General features: G+C 38.1%; 4 protein-coding genes across 4 annotated transcripts; 1 reads left to right on the top strand and 3 right to left on the bottom strand.

Moving 5' to 3' along the window:
• Positions 1–11: 11 nt before the first annotated feature.
• On the bottom strand, positions 12–2,789 carry LOC117783697 (EF-hand domain-containing family member C2). The gene is made up of 5 exons (XM_034621226.1): positions 2,651–2,789; positions 2,033–2,586; positions 1,435–1,954; positions 850–1,365; positions 12–795 (listed from the first exon to the last, which is right to left on the bottom strand). The coding sequence occupies exons 1-5, from the start codon at positions 2,699–2,701 to the stop codon at positions 145–147; spliced, it is 2,292 nt and encodes a 763-aa protein (XP_034477117.1). The 5' UTR covers positions 2,702–2,789; the 3' UTR covers positions 12–144.
• Positions 2,790–4,040: 1,251 nt separating this feature from the next.
• LOC117785427 lies at positions 4,041–5,218 on the top strand. The gene is made up of 4 exons (XM_034623422.1): positions 4,041–4,206; positions 4,280–4,406; positions 4,469–4,833; positions 4,896–5,218. Exons 1-4 carry the CDS (start codon positions 4,196–4,198, stop codon positions 5,047–5,049), a joined length of 657 nt encoding a protein of 218 aa, XP_034479313.1. The 5' UTR covers positions 4,041–4,195; the 3' UTR covers positions 5,050–5,218.
• LOC117785426 (leucine-rich repeat protein SHOC-2) lies at positions 5,108–7,837 on the bottom strand. The gene is made up of 5 exons (XM_034623421.1): positions 7,184–7,837; positions 6,942–7,124; positions 6,710–6,857; positions 6,128–6,439; positions 5,108–5,395 (listed from the first exon to the last, which is right to left on the bottom strand). Exons 1-5 carry the CDS (start codon positions 7,512–7,514, stop codon positions 5,251–5,253), a joined length of 1,119 nt encoding a protein of 372 aa, XP_034479312.1. The 5' UTR covers positions 7,515–7,837; the 3' UTR covers positions 5,108–5,250.
• Positions 7,838–8,928: 1,091 nt separating this feature from the next.
• LOC117783599 lies at positions 8,929–11,491 on the bottom strand. Its single transcript, XM_034621058.1, has 6 exons — positions 11,045–11,491; positions 10,829–10,983; positions 10,526–10,774; positions 10,122–10,466; positions 9,371–9,805; positions 8,929–9,315 (listed from the first exon to the last, which is right to left on the bottom strand). The coding sequence occupies exons 1-6, from the start codon at positions 11,130–11,132 to the stop codon at positions 9,037–9,039; spliced, it is 1,551 nt and encodes a 516-aa protein (XP_034476949.1). The 5' UTR covers positions 11,133–11,491; the 3' UTR covers positions 8,929–9,036.
• Between the last annotated feature and the right edge of the window lie 5,466 nt (positions 11,492–16,957).

The raw sequence follows: 16,957 nt of genomic DNA, 5'->3' as shown, positions 1-16,957 counted from the left end.
TCTATATAATGTAGAGGATTCAAATCGTTTTTATTCATTTTCAAGTTCACAGTTCTACAACAAATTGAAGAATTGTTTTAATCATTTACAATTCCTTCATTTTGTAGTAGTTCTTTGAACTGAACCCAAGTCGTATAAGGTTGCTTAGTAGTTATCGCGTATCAGCTCCTCTTCCAGTCCCAGATATTGTAGAAACCAATTGAAATCCACTAGGCGTCCCTTGTGTAGAAACGGCAGCTTGGGGCACAGCTCGAAGGCGATGTTGAGGGGTGCAATGTCGGGCACCTGGTCGGCACTCATGTTAAAGAATCCCAGCACATCGCGCACCTCAATCTCGCCCTGCGTATTCCGTTGCAGCACCTGCAGTATATCCTCCACCAGTTCCAGGCTAAAGGGCAATCGACAGCCACGCAGCGTGGATCTCACTTGAGCCTCCGATATATACGGCTTGCACGTTGGATTGATGTGACTCAGGTGCTCGGTCAATTCCTCCGCATTGTTCCACAGGGCGCGTTTTAGCTCCAGTTGAGCGGCGGCTCGCACATGATTGCGATCGCAGCTTGGCGGCGGCATTTGCTCCGCCGAGAAGAAACGACAGACGGTGACGATTTCGTGGTTCAAGAGTGACTCCTTGGACAGGTAAGACAGCAACGTAGACTTGAGTTTGTCATAGCTAACGGTGGTGTTATCGCCCAGGTCAACATCCGGCTTGCAACGCAGTACAAACTGTTTGTATTGCGGACGCACTGCATCGCGAATCTTTTGCATGATGGAGCGTATGTCTGCCACCGGAAACTATAAAAGAAATGAATATATAAAATCGGAATATTTCTCTATAAGTATACCCACCTCATTGGGATGTTGTTCCATGTAGAGCAACGTAAACTCATCCGCCGAAATGATGTGAAATATGTGATCCTTCAGGTTGACCGTGGAACCAATGTAGAAATCACTGGCACGAAAATACTCTGGTCGTGCCGAGCTGAACTTCTCCTGACCAGGCAGCGGAACCCGTGCTCGCTTCAGGAATTCACCGCCCACAAATCCTGAATTGCGTCGGGCGACCTCGTAGATCTGAACCGTATCATCGGCCAGATAATAACTGATTACAAAACTGCGTTCGCAATTTTCCCGTATGACAGACATTAGCTTTGCTCCAAAGCGAAGGATGCAACCGTCATATTTGAAGAGCTTCTTGAAGTCGGCCTGAGGTGCCTTGGGCTCCACAGTGAGGCAGTTGCCCTCGGAGTCCTCATAGCTGCCCCAGCCATTGTAGGGCGGCAGACGACGTGCCTGACCTTGGTAGCAAGGACGCTCGTCACTTCGATCCGGCTGTGGCTGAGGCGTAAAGTCCTGAATACCATACTGAAAATAAAAATGATAAATAAATAAATAATATATAATTATATAATATATAATTAGATTTCCGTCTACCTTCTCCCTGTAGTAGTGTTGGGTAAACTGATCGCAGCTGGTCAGGATTACGTCGCGTCCAAAGACATTTAACACGGCGCCAATTTGTAAATCCTGATCCGTATAGTGTTGCACCTGCTTCTGGCCCGTATTCAGTGGATCTGTCACATAGCGCACATCCCGCATATTGCTACCCAAGACATTCAACAGAGTTACGGAAGTTTGTTGACCCGGCAGCGCGAGACCCGTGAAATCCTTGGGTAACTTGGCACGTTTCAGAAATGTGCTGGGTCCCTCACGTCCCGAATTTCTTGGAAACTTCTCTTTAATGTCAATGGTATCATCAGCCAGATAGTAGCAAATGTCCAGCTTGCGTACATCTCCAAACTCGGAACGATCATTCCAATAACCCTGGAACTTGAGCACCCGACGATCAAACTCCAGAAACTGAGCAAATGCATGTCGTTTGGGTAAAGCACTCGTATCTGGTCTGGGAGTATGCTTTAGAGCGGAACGTTTGCGCATTTCCGTAGTGGGATCACTAAAGATCAAAGAAGGGGAAGATCAGTTTTAATAAATTCTATATATCATGCAAAGGATAAAAAAAGGAAACTCCTACTTGGGCTCCATTAGGGAGACGGGCACAGGAATTCCAGCCCGATTGAGAAACTGTCGTGTAAAGATGTCACAGCCAGTGATGTGATAGACACGATCAAAGATCTGCACGTTGGTGTCCACATTGAGATCAAAGATGGAAATGAATTCACGATCACCGGGCGGTGATTTGGGAATACGCTGACGATGCACCAGACACCCCTGTGGTATGCCCGAGTTCTCCACTTTGGGCTCTGTGATTTGCATGGTGCCATCCTCCAGATAGAAGTAGATTTTCACCTTGCGCACCTGATAGGGCGCATGATAGATCTCCGTCAGCGGCTCCTTGAAGTAGGCACTGAAGCAGAGCACCTGTTTATCATACGCCAGCCACGGTGGCAGCTTGATGCTGATCTTTGGCGTCCACATTGCACTCATCTCTGTGGCCACCGGTGGACACTTGGGATCCACAAGCGGCCCATTGGGCTCCACCAGCTCCGGTTCCCGCCGATCCGAGAGCATATGTATGCCCTGATAATGCATCAGCGTCTGTCGCCGCGGATGGCTTCGTTTGCTATACTATAAACCATCGGGTCAGGTGTTAATATCTTAATCGTGGACAACATTAAATCGTTTCACTCACGTCATAGAACTGAGCACCTGGCAGCAACGGCATTCCTGGCAGTCGCAACATTCTAACGGGTTTATTGTTCAAAATGTCCAAGAATTTTACACTTCTAAATTTAGATCAAGTCTACGCGAAATTTAATTATACTTAATTTTTTTGTTTTTGCCAAAAGGTTTGCTTGTAATTTAATTAACTGGCGTAATTTTTAGAAATTTTAAACTGTTTCGACATTTTCACTGTTCGATAAATGGAACAAACAGCACTATGGCAATGCCAGAATTCGCCATGGCAGCAACAGCAACTGGTAGCGGTTCAAATGTGGTGGGTGGGTGCATGGTGGTTGCCAAGGAGGTGGTGCTACTAAAGTGGATTCACTTGTTTGGTGATTGATGTAAAGAATTGCATAACATCTTTGTTGGAATGCTGGAAATGAAACGATTGCTGCCGGACTTTCAGGGGGAAAGTATGGAATAAATGTATAGTATTTAAAAAAAATTTAGTTTTTTAATTTTTATTCCAAATTAAATTATAGATCAAATGATAAAATTGACACTCTGCAAGGAAATCAGTTAATATTTGACAAAGCTATGTCAGTTTGAATTTTTTAAAAACGTGTCAAGGGCAAAATATGGAAAACATAGAAAGTGATCGAAAAAAATTGAACATTCCAATTTTTATGCAGAATTAAAATAGAGATCAAACAATGATAAAATTGACAATCCGCAATGGAATCGGTAAAGATTTAATAAAGTTATGACACTTTGAAGTTTTTGAAATAATTTCAAGGACAAAGTAGGGAAAAATGGACGGTGACAGAAAAGTTTTGATGCAAAATCAAAAAAGAGGTCAAATAATGATGAATACGACATTCTGCAACAAAATCGGTTAAGATTTGACAAAGTTATGGCAGTTTGAAATTTTGAAAACAAATATGGCAAGAAAAAAGTTGACAGTAATCGAATAAATATTGAATTTCCAATTTTGATGCAGAATCAAAATAGAGGTCAAATAGATATAAAATTGACATTCCGCAATGAAATCAGTTATTATTTAACAAAGTTATGACCGTTTGAAGATTTTAAAAGAGTGTCAAGGTACTTTGTATTATGTGGTACTTTGTATTAAATGGTGCCATAATACGAGAATTATAAAAGCACTCTTAAAATCTTTTTTAAATTCTATAAAATTCGACTATTTAATTATTTAATAAATATTATAAGCCTGAACTCCAATGTAAATATCATTAAAGAATATGTGTAGAGCTGTCTTAACACTAATTAGATCTGAAATTAAGCCTATCCGTCCCTCTAGACAGCGAGACATAGACATAGACATAGCGAGACAAAAGAACCAGTGTGGAAATGTGTTAATTGAGCGGACATGGCAAAGTAGGAAACCCGCAGAAAGCACGTGCATTTTTCTCACACCTCTCACTCGGGTTTGTCATTAGATTGTGAACCCATAAAGCGCCGAGATCAATGCAGAGCTAATCAGAAGCTATCGGAAGCTATCAGCATAAACGGTCAGCAGTTGGAGCTGACAGCACAAGAAGCGGACAAAATGAATTGGATGTAAGTTGGAAAACGCAAACGGAATTACAATTTAATTCAAATTATATATTTTAATATTTATTGAATGTTGTAGTGGATTACTCGTTTGGCTGCTATTGGCGCTGGAAACTGTGTATGCCCAGAGAGCCAACTTGACCTCTTGGCGTCATCATCGCCGACAGAAGCGTTTCCTCATTTTTCAAGACGGTGGCGTTGTAAAGGTAACAATTGTACAAAAAATATATATTTTTAATCGAAAATACTTACTCATTGATTTCTAAAGATGGTAGCAGGCACCGCATTTCCAGTTGACTTTCAGGAGAAGAATGCGTGGCGCCAGCTGGTCTGGCTAATGAATTATCATTATCAATTCCGTGAACCCACATCTCCCATGCACTGGTATATGCTCTGGAATGGCCGTGACTTAAAGGGACCACTCAGACTAACCAAAGAACAGCAACAGCTGGAAGCTGTTGAACAAGATTTGGAGGTGGATGAACCGCAGCAAATGCTTTTCGAATTTGCAGAGGAGTACATGAATCAACGTGGCCAAAATGGCAGAACTTGTCTGCAGCGTTTGATCTGTGAGAATGGTCAGGTGCATGAGCACAGTGGTCTCTATGCCCAATTGCTGCACAGGCTGCTTAAGTGAGTAGTTTAACATAGATTAGAGTAAGTTTTGTGGATGCTACTGATTGCTACCCCTTTAGACCCCATAGATCTCTGGATGTGCGGTATGTGGATGCTTATAAAATGGGCAGACATGGCGTCAATTGTCGTAGTGCCTTTCCCGAGGCATCCCATTGTCTTCTGGATGATTATGTGCATGTCCATGAGCGTGGTCTGACACAGAGTTACGTTTGATTGAGATTATCAGTTGGGTTATTTGAGTGCATCCCCTGGAATTAAAGGGCGCCGGTTGCCACTACTTAATTGGGACACTTTAATGACCTCTCTCTTTAATGAACTTAAGCAGTTAAATAACATTTATGAAGCTAACACCTAATTAAACAATGCAAATTCTTTATACAAACATCTACGAATATCTTCTAATCGGGCTAATATCTAATCATTATCATTATCATCATCGTCATCGGAAACTTTCCAGTCCAGCTGATAGTATTTCTTAACGTTGCTCGAAAGCCATTGAAGTGCGCAGTTGTGTGTGCAGAAGTTACAGGTGAATAGTTGCTTCGAGGCGCTGCCGCGTCTAAAAATTGATAAAAATGGGGTTAAAAGTGATCTTGAAATGATTAACAGACAAAAAGTTTAATATGAAAAGGCAAAACAAATTTGGGATATTATGATTTCTGTGAATCAGACAATTAGCCTGAATATATACTCGTATATGTTTTAAAATTCTTGGGACTTATTGAAAAGCTTTAAAAAATTGTAAGAAATGAAGCCGAACATGATCAGAATACGATCAGCAGTTATGAGTGAAATAAAAATTTAAATTCAGTCATGGAGTAATGTCTTAATATATTATATTAAGCTTCCTAATACTAATCGTAATTCCTACTGTAAATTTTAAAAGAAATTTCTTGTAAGATGATTAAAGAACTGTATTGATAGGCTAGGTTAATTAAATGCTAGTTCTATCACATCTAAAATGATTCAACTGTTTATAAATTTAAAAATAGAAATACACTATAACCATAATTTTTACTTTGCTTAAAAATTCAAAAATCTTTTGTTTTAACAATTTGTTTTTAATTTCTATTATTTTCTTTGTCTATTTTTTAATTTTTCAAAGCTAACTTTTTTAGCTGTCAAATTCTGGCAACACTGCATTTAGCAAATATAAAAAAAATCATATAGAAATAATAAACTCCACTTTATAGCGCACACACCAAACTTGAGGTTTAAAACAAGCTAATTTTATATGTTTTTTTTTTATTAATTGTGCTAAGGTAAAGTAAAAGCTCAACCGATAACTTACCGCTTAACAACCATAAAGTAGTACGTTGTATAGAGGCAACTGGAACAGTTTGTAGTCGTGCAACGTGCAATGGGTCCATTGTTGATATGCGAACTCATGTATGGCTCGGGCAGCAGACGATGCAGTGCAACATTCTCATAGACGGGCAGGTGGCGATTCATTGTTTGCACCGCATGCAAACAATCATCGTAGAGTGTGACCTGATTCTCTGCCGAGGGAACGCGGAAGACTTTACGCGTGCCCACTGGTAATAGAAGACGATTGTTGGTCTCTAGCTCACGCACCCAGAAGAGACCCTTCTTGGAGATGGAACTGTTAAAATTGATAATTGTTAGAGAAAATTGCAAATTGTAATGGTAACACAAAAATATTAAAGTTATTGTTAAAATTTTCTGATTTTAGAAAGTATACTATATGTATTCAGAAAATATTTATTATATTAAGACATAATGCAAATAAGCCTGAAATATATTATTCAGATAGACAATTATTTATAAGAATTTTGGGGATCGATATTTTCAAAGTTTTCGATTTTTATGCCGAAATCCCGAATTATTTGTTTCAGGTTTTCTTTTTACTTACAGTGGTGTCAGCTTCTGTCGATTATCGTAAAAGTTCTGATAGAAGCGCTCATAGACCATGGGTATATAGTTGACGGAGGTGTTGTGAAAGATACGCACATGGTTCATGAACTTGGAGAGTGCAGCCGGCAGATAAACAAGAGCGCAGCCTGCAAGAGAAAGAGTAAATCAATGATGGTAGTCAAATCTTAATCTTTTCTCCCTCTCTCTCTCTGTCTCTCTTCTGTACTCACGATCGGCGGCGAGTGACTGCAACATGGGCAGATTGGCGATGCGCTCCGGCAGATGCAACAGCGCCTCGTTGTCGCTCACATTGAGTTCGTTGAGACGCACGCATTCGCTGAGTTGCAGGGGAAGACGACGGAATTGATTTTTGGCAATGTTCAGATGCTCTAAATTGCGCAAGCTGCTCAGCTCTAGGTAAGAGTTCGGGAATAATGAGTTCATTGGCAATGGAATTGGGTCATCAACTTACCAACGGGCAGTTCTGTTAGCTGATTGCCACTGACATTCAGTTGTTGCAGCTGCAACAAAAGACCCAATGTCTTGGGCAACTCCTTTAGCTCATTGTTGGAAACATCGAGAAACTCTAGGTTCTCCAGCATATAAATATCCACGGGCAGTTCGCTGAGATTATTGCCAGCCAAATGAATGAACTTGAGTGTTGTTATATTGAGCAGCCATTTGGGGATAACAGATATATAGTTCTCTTTGAGATAAACCTCCTCAAGGTCCTCATATAGAAACAAGTCCATGGGTACATCTTTAAAATTCAAATAGCTCCAGTGTAGTATGGTTTTATTCATATTGAATTCCCTTTTGTTACACAATTTGTTCAATTTCAATTAAATTGATACGTATTTTGATTGCTGTATTGCGTTGGATTGTTTGTTTATATGCTTATATTTAGACAGATATATTTTATTTTCTTTTTACGCGGTCATGATCAAATTTTGGCATGCGGTGCCTTCACTGTCACCCACTAAACTGGTCCCCCAAACAGCATCATCGGCAAACAGCAACAGAACAACAGCAACAGTTTGCTCTGGTTTAAAGATTCCTCTGTCTAAAATTGTCTCAAAATATTTCAAAATGCTCGCAAGCACGTTAAATTCTCTGATCATTATCACTCTTAAGTATATATTTAAAATTAATTTTATTTTTAAATTTTATTTATTTATTTATTTTCTTTCATTTGCTCTGTCTCACGGGCGTATACGTAATATGCCGCCTGAAAGTATGCAATTGCGGCAAAAGCCGCAAATTCGAAAAGCTTTCTTTGACACTGACATTGAATTTTGTTGGTTGCATTACAGGCAGCTGCATTGATTTGCCTCTGGTTGTTGTTGTTGTTCGCATTTCAAGGTCACTAAATAAGCGTGAGCTTTTAATGCAGCTTTTAGTGCTGCAAGTTTAGCTCAGGGTTCGACAATTGAATTGAACTAAAAAAGGTTGTTAAAAGCTAAAAAAGCTTTTTGTTTTAAAAAAGCTTTCGAAGAAAGTAACAGCTTAAAATGTTCAGCTCTTTAGCTCGACATATAACATTTTTATGAGAGCTGCCGCATCGTATAAAAAACAGAAATTTAAATCACAATTAAAACTATTATATTATAATTTGTAGTTAAGTAAACAAAACATAAGTCAAATTAATCAAACTGAATAAACCATAAAACTTATCTATACGAAATATAAATTTTAATTTATTTATTTATTGCTTTAATGAATTAAATATAAACAAACAATTACCTCTTCAAGTTTTTTGTAATAAGTAAAACGCAATTTATGTCTTTGATATAAATAAATAATTTATTTTGACTTTTTTCTCGACAGTTTTCTCTCAGATATGCCGATTTGTTTACCAATAGCCATGGTGATGATAGCCATGATGATGATGATGATAGTCGTCGTATGGTGAATAGTGGTGATGATGGTGATGGTAATAGGGAGACGACAATCCATAGTAGGGCACACCAACAGATATGGGCAGAGGAATGCCTACGCTGATAACATGAGGTGCCGGCAGAGCTTCCAGTTGGCCCATGAGAAGGCCAAAAAGTGCGAATATAATTATGAAGACTTTCATACTCTGGCAAGTGTTGTGTATCAACTGAACCGCATTTGGAGTTAGCACCTGTTTTTTATACTAAACTGAACGTGAAATTTCTCCAAAAATTAGCAGATAATTTCTTGAATGTTTTTCCCCGCGACAAAATTAGTAAGTTCAATAAATATTTGCTTTATTTAGCTTAGCAAATTGTTGATAACTAATAAAGCTCTACACCTTTTTTTATCACAAGTCGCAGTATTATCATAGATATTATGTTTAAGTCACGCCCCTGACTTTACATTAACCGTGAGCTGCTTAAACTCGCGATCGCTGAGCAGATTCCATTTGTAGCCCAAGATCTGAGAGATCTCTCGCTCGACAGTCTCGTAGGAGCGAGAGTTGCGCTTCAGCCACAAATAGAAGTCATTGCTCCACTCCGGATGCCTCGGCCAGTCGCATCTCAAGATGACAGCGAAGCGTCTCACGTGCAACTGTTGCAAGTTTTTGGCGGTGCGGGCAATCAACAAGAGTGTAGATGTGGACACCTTTTCACGTATGATCTACATTGGCATAAAGGTGTTAAGAGACAATGCTTTGAAGATTTCAATAGCTTACCAATGTGTCCAGATTAAAGCACTGACGGCACATCAACAGCAGCAGGCTATCAATGCGATTGTGAAACGGCTTCGGACTGCTAAAACGGGGCAACAGCTCGTGTCCATAGACGGCCAGTGTATTTTTGTAGTGATCCACCATGCGTATTACTAATTCAGTGCGTATACGTGATTTTGGCGCCCAATAGGTTATGCTGTGCACTGGCGCCTCCGGCTGCATCACCACCTCACCATCCACCATATTCTCCAGCCGCAGATGAACTCGCAGTCTGGGATTTGTGACCTTCAGACTGCGCCAGGCCTTGACACCGCAGGCGGTAATCGTCAGGTGATTGGGCGTGTAAGAGTTTTGCAGCAAATGCAAATGTCGCAACTTTGTATCCGCCAGAAGTGAGAGAACATCGTCGTCTATGTTCTGCGGCGATATGGTGAGCACCTGCCGAGGAGTATTGTAAATATAGTTATAAGCGAATAATAGCAATATAATGTTATTGAATACTAATTTACATACAAATAATAGATGTATTTTATAGTGATAAATCTTACTGAAATTTTTAATAATTTATTTAATTATGCAAAATGAAATTTCTTTTAATTTATTATGATTATGATTATGATTTAAATTAACTTTCCCAAGTAATAAAATAAAATTAAAATAGTTATTATTATAACATATATAAATTTTGGTAAAATAGATTAAATTGTTTGTAATAAAATAGAAAATATTTTTAAGAATAATGTAGCGAACTCACCCTTAAATTGAGAAACAATCCCACATGCATAATGGGACAATGTACTGTGGTCACATTCACCAGATTGAGGACACGCATTTTGGTGCAACAACTACAAACGACTTCGTCCAGCAAATGATTCGCCTCGAAACGTTCCAGCACAAAATCGACCAATTTGAGAGTGTGCAGATCCGTGAGACGCAGCAGCAGCTCCTTGAGACCCTTCAACAGTTGTCCCCCAGTGCCAAAGAGCTTGATGCCTTCGGGATCATTGGGCTGCGACATGTTGCATGGGAAGTGATAGACCAACGAACGTATGCGTTGACCCATGCCAATTAATTCCGACTGCGGATGATGTTCGAGACCCTGTAAAATAACATAAACATAGATGATTTATTTGTGCATCGAGTCCAATTGAAACTTACCTTATCGATGCTCCACGACAGCAACGTCATAAACTGATAGATGTTGTTGAAGCTATGCCAGGGACGAAACTCGATGCCTCTGAGGTGTTTACCGATTCGTGCTAGGCAGTTTTGGGTTCGCATATGATCCAAACAGTATTGCCAACCCGAGTAGTAGTTGTACCTTGGACGCGTCAACGTTCGATCGTCCACCACAAAGTTGTGCCACACAGTGGGTAAATAAAAGGCGCTATACCATTGTCGGCAAACCTAAAGATCAGTCCACAATTAAGTAAAGTAAAATAAAGAGGAGCAAGTACTTACCAGACTGGCATAGTAACGCTCCTTGGGCGAGAGATAGGCAAAAATGTCCTCCAGCACCAGATTTGGAAGTTCAGACCATCTGGAATAAACTCGCTTCGATTCATCTAATTCATCATTGGCATCATCATCATCCTCATCAATGTCTATATAGCAGGCTGAGAGATAAATTCATTTTGTATTTGTTTATTGACATTTAAAACTTTGATTTATCTTCACCTTTCTCATTCTCATCGATTTTCCAACCCGCCTTGTGCATTACCTCCAACTGGGCGCTTCCTTTGCGCCCAGCATTGATTGTGGACATGTTTTTCTTTGATTTTGATAAGTTTTTCCGCAGATTTTTGGGCACAAATTATTTACAACACAAGAGAAAGACACACAAACACAGATTACTATTATATTCTACTCTAATTTTGAAATTTTTGGCACAGCTTGCTGTTTAAATTTGTTTTTGTTTTTATTTTTGTTTTTCTTTCTTTTTTTTTTTAGATGAGATTTATTTTTATATAGTTGGTTCGGTTGGATCGCTCTCGCGTAATGCGTCGCGTTGCGTCGCGTTTGGGAAACGACTGACAGTCTTCAAACAAATTCCTTCAATGCCCGTATGCTAAAATGCTATTTTCGAAAATGGGAACGAAACAAACGAACATTTTCTATTCTTCAATGTTTCGTTAAGTTTCGAAATTGTTAAAAGACGCGCGCGCATTCGTTCGAGTTTTGTTGTTATTCATTTTTTGTATAATATTTTGATTGTTTTCGATTCTGTTACTGATGAAACTGATGTGTTGTTGTTGTTGTTCTATGTTGTTGTTATAATTAGATGCCGGCATGGCATGAGCATAGGGCTCAATGTGCCATCAAACTGGGGCAACTTGTTGATGTTGCCACTGACTGTTTCATTGAGGTGTTTATTATAAATAAACGCTTCGCTCAGTCTGCCTCACGGAATACGATCTTAGACTAATTGCCACACCAACAGAGTTTCAAGTAAAGCCCGTTAGAGGGCGAACTTTTCTCTCATAGCGCTGATAAGGTTCAACTAGGCACATTATGATATGGTGGTGCGTATATTTTTTATTTATGTGCAATTTTAGTACGGAATTAGAATTTTATAAATAGAAAAAGACTAATGAAATACATTGTATATGTTACGATGTGAAAAGAAGTTATTAAGAAATGATGTTAAGAAAGATATTGATTACTCTACATACATACATATATTAAAAGTGAATAAAAGTGATAAGAATTTATTTTATAGGCATTTAAATTTATAGTTTTTATTTTATAAAACTTTTATTCAAAGTATATTCAATATTTTGACGAAATGAAACAAAAACAGCTTAAAGAAATTCACTTTCAAAATATCTAATCGAAAGTGAAGTCCTGAATTGGCCTGATAGTTGAACAATTTTTATGATTTTCAAATAATTGCGCATGTTGAAATATTAATTATAATATTTTTATATACATTTAAAGAACCAGTAATTGATTTTGTTAAGTTTATAATATTTTTACATTTTAATTTGCTTTTACTTTCGGAACAAAAGCAAAGAAAATGTGAAAAGTGCGTGAAAAATCGGACTTAAGAATACTGGGGGCTTCCTTTGACATTTGACACCACTTTGCAAGACCTGAGCAGTGTAGTGCCAATGTTCTTATTCGCTTCCCCATTGTTGTCGCTGCTGTTGACGCTGCCACCAACTGTTGTCCATTTTTCATTGTCCGTTGTCCATTGTCCGGAGTCGTGCGCTTTCAATGTCTGCATGCCATCACCAAGAAGGAGCTGCATAAGAAAACAACTACACACAGGCCATTGTCATTTCCGGCACTGTAGCAGGTACACTTAGCGGAAACAGCTGTTTATATTGCTGTTTCGCGTAGGCGGAAAGGCAAAGCAGAGGGAAATTGAGTGGGAAGGGAAATGAAAAATGTAAAGGCATTTTGCCATTTTCTTGGGAGACCAGAATTTCTGCAAAGTGACCAAAAGCGACTTTCAACCTGTTTCGTAGTGTTGTCATCTTGTTGTTGTTGCTAGTGTATTTCCATCTGTTGGCGTGTAAAATTTTCAGTTGCATACTTTTAGGATCAGCGCATATTTCGCACCCAAGCACTTAAAAATATGTTGAATATTTTATGAGTTGCGCGCAACGAGCTGAAACAATGTGCAATTCTCTCGTAATTAAAACAAATTTAAAAGCAGTTAAAACACACACATACAAACACACAGATAAATGTACACTAAAGATACACATGAGTGCATTAAGCGGTTTGCATGTGTGTGTGTGCTGGCAGCACTTCCGCATTCAGTTTGAACACGTCAAATATGACGGCAACCGTTTTCGCTGCCACAAAATTCGACTATGCAAATTTGAATGTCAACAAAAAACTTGCCGTTTAACCCAAAAACCTTATTTTGTGGCATCGTCGTTTGCCATTTGCCGCTTTTGGCAACAATTTCGTAGCGTTTACCAAATGCTTTCGACTCCAGTCTTTGGCAGCACGAAGAGCATTGCGCCAAATTTATGCAATCTCTCTATGTGTGTTGTGTATGCGTGTGTGTGTGTGTGTGTGTGTGCATACTTATTAGGGATGTGTGCGTGATGTGCTAAACAAGATGTCAAAAGAGCTGTAAATTGTTTAGTATAATTGACGTAGTTTTTAGAATTTTAGAACAAAATCTAAATAAATTATTTAGTCTTTTAAAAGTGGAGTAAAAAATGATATTTATTTATGGCTTAAAAAAGGAAATCAAACCGAAACAACTATCGGTTCCGGTACGGTACGGTTCAGATACGCTCTATATTATTCCGTATTATAATTAATATGATATAAAAAGTTGATAAAAGTTAGCAGCTTGAGATTGTAAATTTTTAATAAGCGCAAGGAATCCTTTTTTAAAAATTTAAATGTCGAATAAATTTAGAGGACAAATTATAATCAAAATTACACTCCGCTTGAAAAGCGCTTGAATAAGTTATGAAAACTTGAGGTTGGTCAGACTTTTGACCTAGCAACTGTAAATGTCAAAATTTGTCGTATATTTTAATATAAACATATAATTTTAAGTATACAAATTAAATCTCAGACTTTTTAGGACGGCTGCCATTTTGTTGATTGTTTTCAAAAGCAATTGTCATGCAGCTTTCTAATAGTTTGTGAAATACATTTGTAAATAATTTAACATAGTTTTTATTTAATTGTGTCTCACATATTTGCTTATTTGGTTGTGATTTACAGAGTGCTTATAAAATACTAGTTTATAATTTAGTTTTGCTTTAAGCCAATTAGTTTTTGTATGCTTTTTAGTTTAATGGCAATTGCGATACTTCGTCAAACTTTCATCTCTGATATGCATATGCATGTTAAGAGTCAAACATGTGAGTTGTTGGGTGCGTGTGTGTATTTGTGTGTGTGTGTGTGTGTGTACCGGCAGCTTAAAACTGTAAAACAGGAAGTTGCTCGTTGGCATGGTTAGCCAAGCCCGGCCAAGCACTCGACGCTGTCTTCCTGACTGCCAATCGTAGTTATTGTTGTTGTTGCTGTAGCTATCGTCATTGTTGCTGTTGTTGCTGTTGTTGTTGCTGTTGGCCTTGCACAGGTGCATCGCTTTGGCAGCTGTTTTGGGCCATTGTTTAGCCGTCGGATGTTGCCAAGTTCTGGCATTTAATGTATAATTTTGCAGCATTTTAATTACTTGTTCTTCTCTTCTCTTTTTACCTGTCTCCTTCTCCTCCTCCTCCTCACTACAGTCAACTCTGACATGTGGTTATGCAAATTGGTTAAAACGTCGCATGACTTTGATTTTTCGTTCATTTGCAAACTGCACTTGTGTTAAACATTTTAAATGCAAATCATTTTGGCAGTTGTTGTTTTGGCAAGTCATTTAAGTTTCGTTGTTGTCCTTTTGTAGCATAACTTGTGGCGTCTTAGCCTGGCTTAAGTGCTCTTAACTATGCAGGAGGAGTATTGAGCGGTTGGCGGGGGCGGTTAGGTGCTTTCGGTTGAGTAAATTTGATATATGCAGCTGAAATTAATGCATTTCCTAGATAAAAGAGGTGTTCCGGGTTTTTTTTATCAGATTTATCAAATATCTTTTTATATTCAATATTTATTTAAATTTTTAAAAGAATTTCATGTTCTACATTTTATACAATATTTGCTTTTATCTATCTTCAAATTTTTATGGAATAATAAATACAATGAGTCCGATGTTTGTCATAATTGGAAATTGGTAACACTAATACATTCTCACAATATCATATGTTTTACTCAATAAATGCCTGGAAAGATTTCTTTTGATATTCATCATATTTAGTAATTCGGAACACTACTACTTAAAATTTTCATATGATCTACTCAACATATACTTTTTCTACCCCATACATTCTCCCATCTACCGCATAGTTTTACCAAAACTTTCTGACAGTTGCAACTGTCGGCTATGAATTTGAATGCACAGCTGCTACTTACGCAAAGTTCTTGTGTTGAGTGGATAACTTAAAGCCCCAAAATTTTATATAAACTCACATACAAAGCTAAATCTCAATCACAGCAAAGTACACACACACACACACACACACACACACACACCCACATTCTCATCCCTGATAAACCAACAAAAACTCTATTCCAATTGTTCTGGCCTTGTCATTTGAGTGCCCAACCCTTGTGGGGTCAGTCGCCACCCCTAGTAATTTGCCTTGACAATAGTCATGCATTTTAATTGAGCAACAGCTGCGGTTCATATAGCTCCCCCTACTTCCTGCCACACCCCCTTGGCCGCCCACTAAACGCAGCAAATTGTGACCATTAAAAAAATAGCACATAAAATAGAAACTTTTTACATGTTTTTTCTTGTTTTTTTTTTTCATTTTGAAAATTATTTTTTGCTTTTTGTGTGGAGTGAATGGGGAATGACAGCAATTATTTGTAAAATATTTATATTACAATTGAATTGAAAAAGTTTCTGTGTGTGGCAGTTGCCCCGCAATAAAAAGAAGAAAGTAAAAAAAAAAATAAAACAGGAGGAACAACTTTTTTGGTGGCACTAATAAAATGAATGGAAATTAAAGCACTGCGAATATTTGTTGGCGTGTGCAAAACAATTAAGCTAAAATTGTTATTGCAATTTGAAAACAATTGTCAAATTATGCAAATGCCGCCTGATTGCCAAGTACTTTTCAACATCCCCTTGCAATCTTCTCAACTTCCCCTCTTGAAAAGCTAACAAGGTAAACAACTCCACACAAATGCTGCTCAAAGATTTATGGCCACTGGCTGCCTGAGGCACAATTCTCCTGCTGCTGCAGTGTGGGTGCTAGAAGATGACGCAAAAAGTTGAAAGTGGCACGTTGTCAGCTGCAAGGCGATTGCAATTTGCATAAAAATTCATTGGTTATGCGGCAAGTTGACAACACGCAGCAGCAGCCAACAGGCTGCCACACAAAGCTGGATTGAGTGGCAACTTGAACATTCTTATTGGAAAACGAGTACTTCTCGTTTATGTTAAGGACGAATCGAAGATATTTATTACTACTATTCGAATCTACGCTGGAATTGTTGACTTTACCAAACCTATTTACTTAATTAACTACACTTTGTTGTCAATTAAAAATTGTAGCATACTTTTTGGTGCACTAGATAGCTTAATAATATTCGTTCTACGATATACATTCTATTTAACAAAAGTCTTCCTTACCAATCACAAGAAAAATGTTTCTAAAATCAAGAATATATTTCTACAATTTTTATAAACACAAAACCACAATTTTACAAGCTCAAGACATAGAGAGACATACAAGAAATTTTCCCTAATTTGTAGACTACAGGTTTTCGACGCCTTTTATAGACAAAATTAACTTTTTCTCCAAAACTATCATCAAAAATGGGTCGGAGAAATATTGTTTTATCTGAATTATACGTATCAAATTTGGAGTATCTAGCTCTTATAGTTTATGAGATAAACGAGCTTCTACTTTAGTTTTGAGACTATTCATGCCAAATTTGGAGCCTCTAGCTCTTATAGTTTATGAGATAAACGAGCTTCTATTTTAGTTTTGAGACTATTCATGCCAAATGTGAAGCCTCTAGCTCTTATAGTTTATGAGATAAACGAGCTTCTACTTTAGT

The sequence above is a fragment of the Drosophila innubila genome (genome assembly GCF_004354385.1).
Source record: "Drosophila innubila isolate TH190305 chromosome 2R unlocalized genomic scaffold, UK_Dinn_1.0 1_C_2R, whole genome shotgun sequence".
Taxonomy (NCBI): domain Eukaryota; kingdom Metazoa; phylum Arthropoda; class Insecta; order Diptera; family Drosophilidae; genus Drosophila; species Drosophila innubila.
This window is presented reverse-complemented; position numbering and strand designations above follow the sequence as displayed.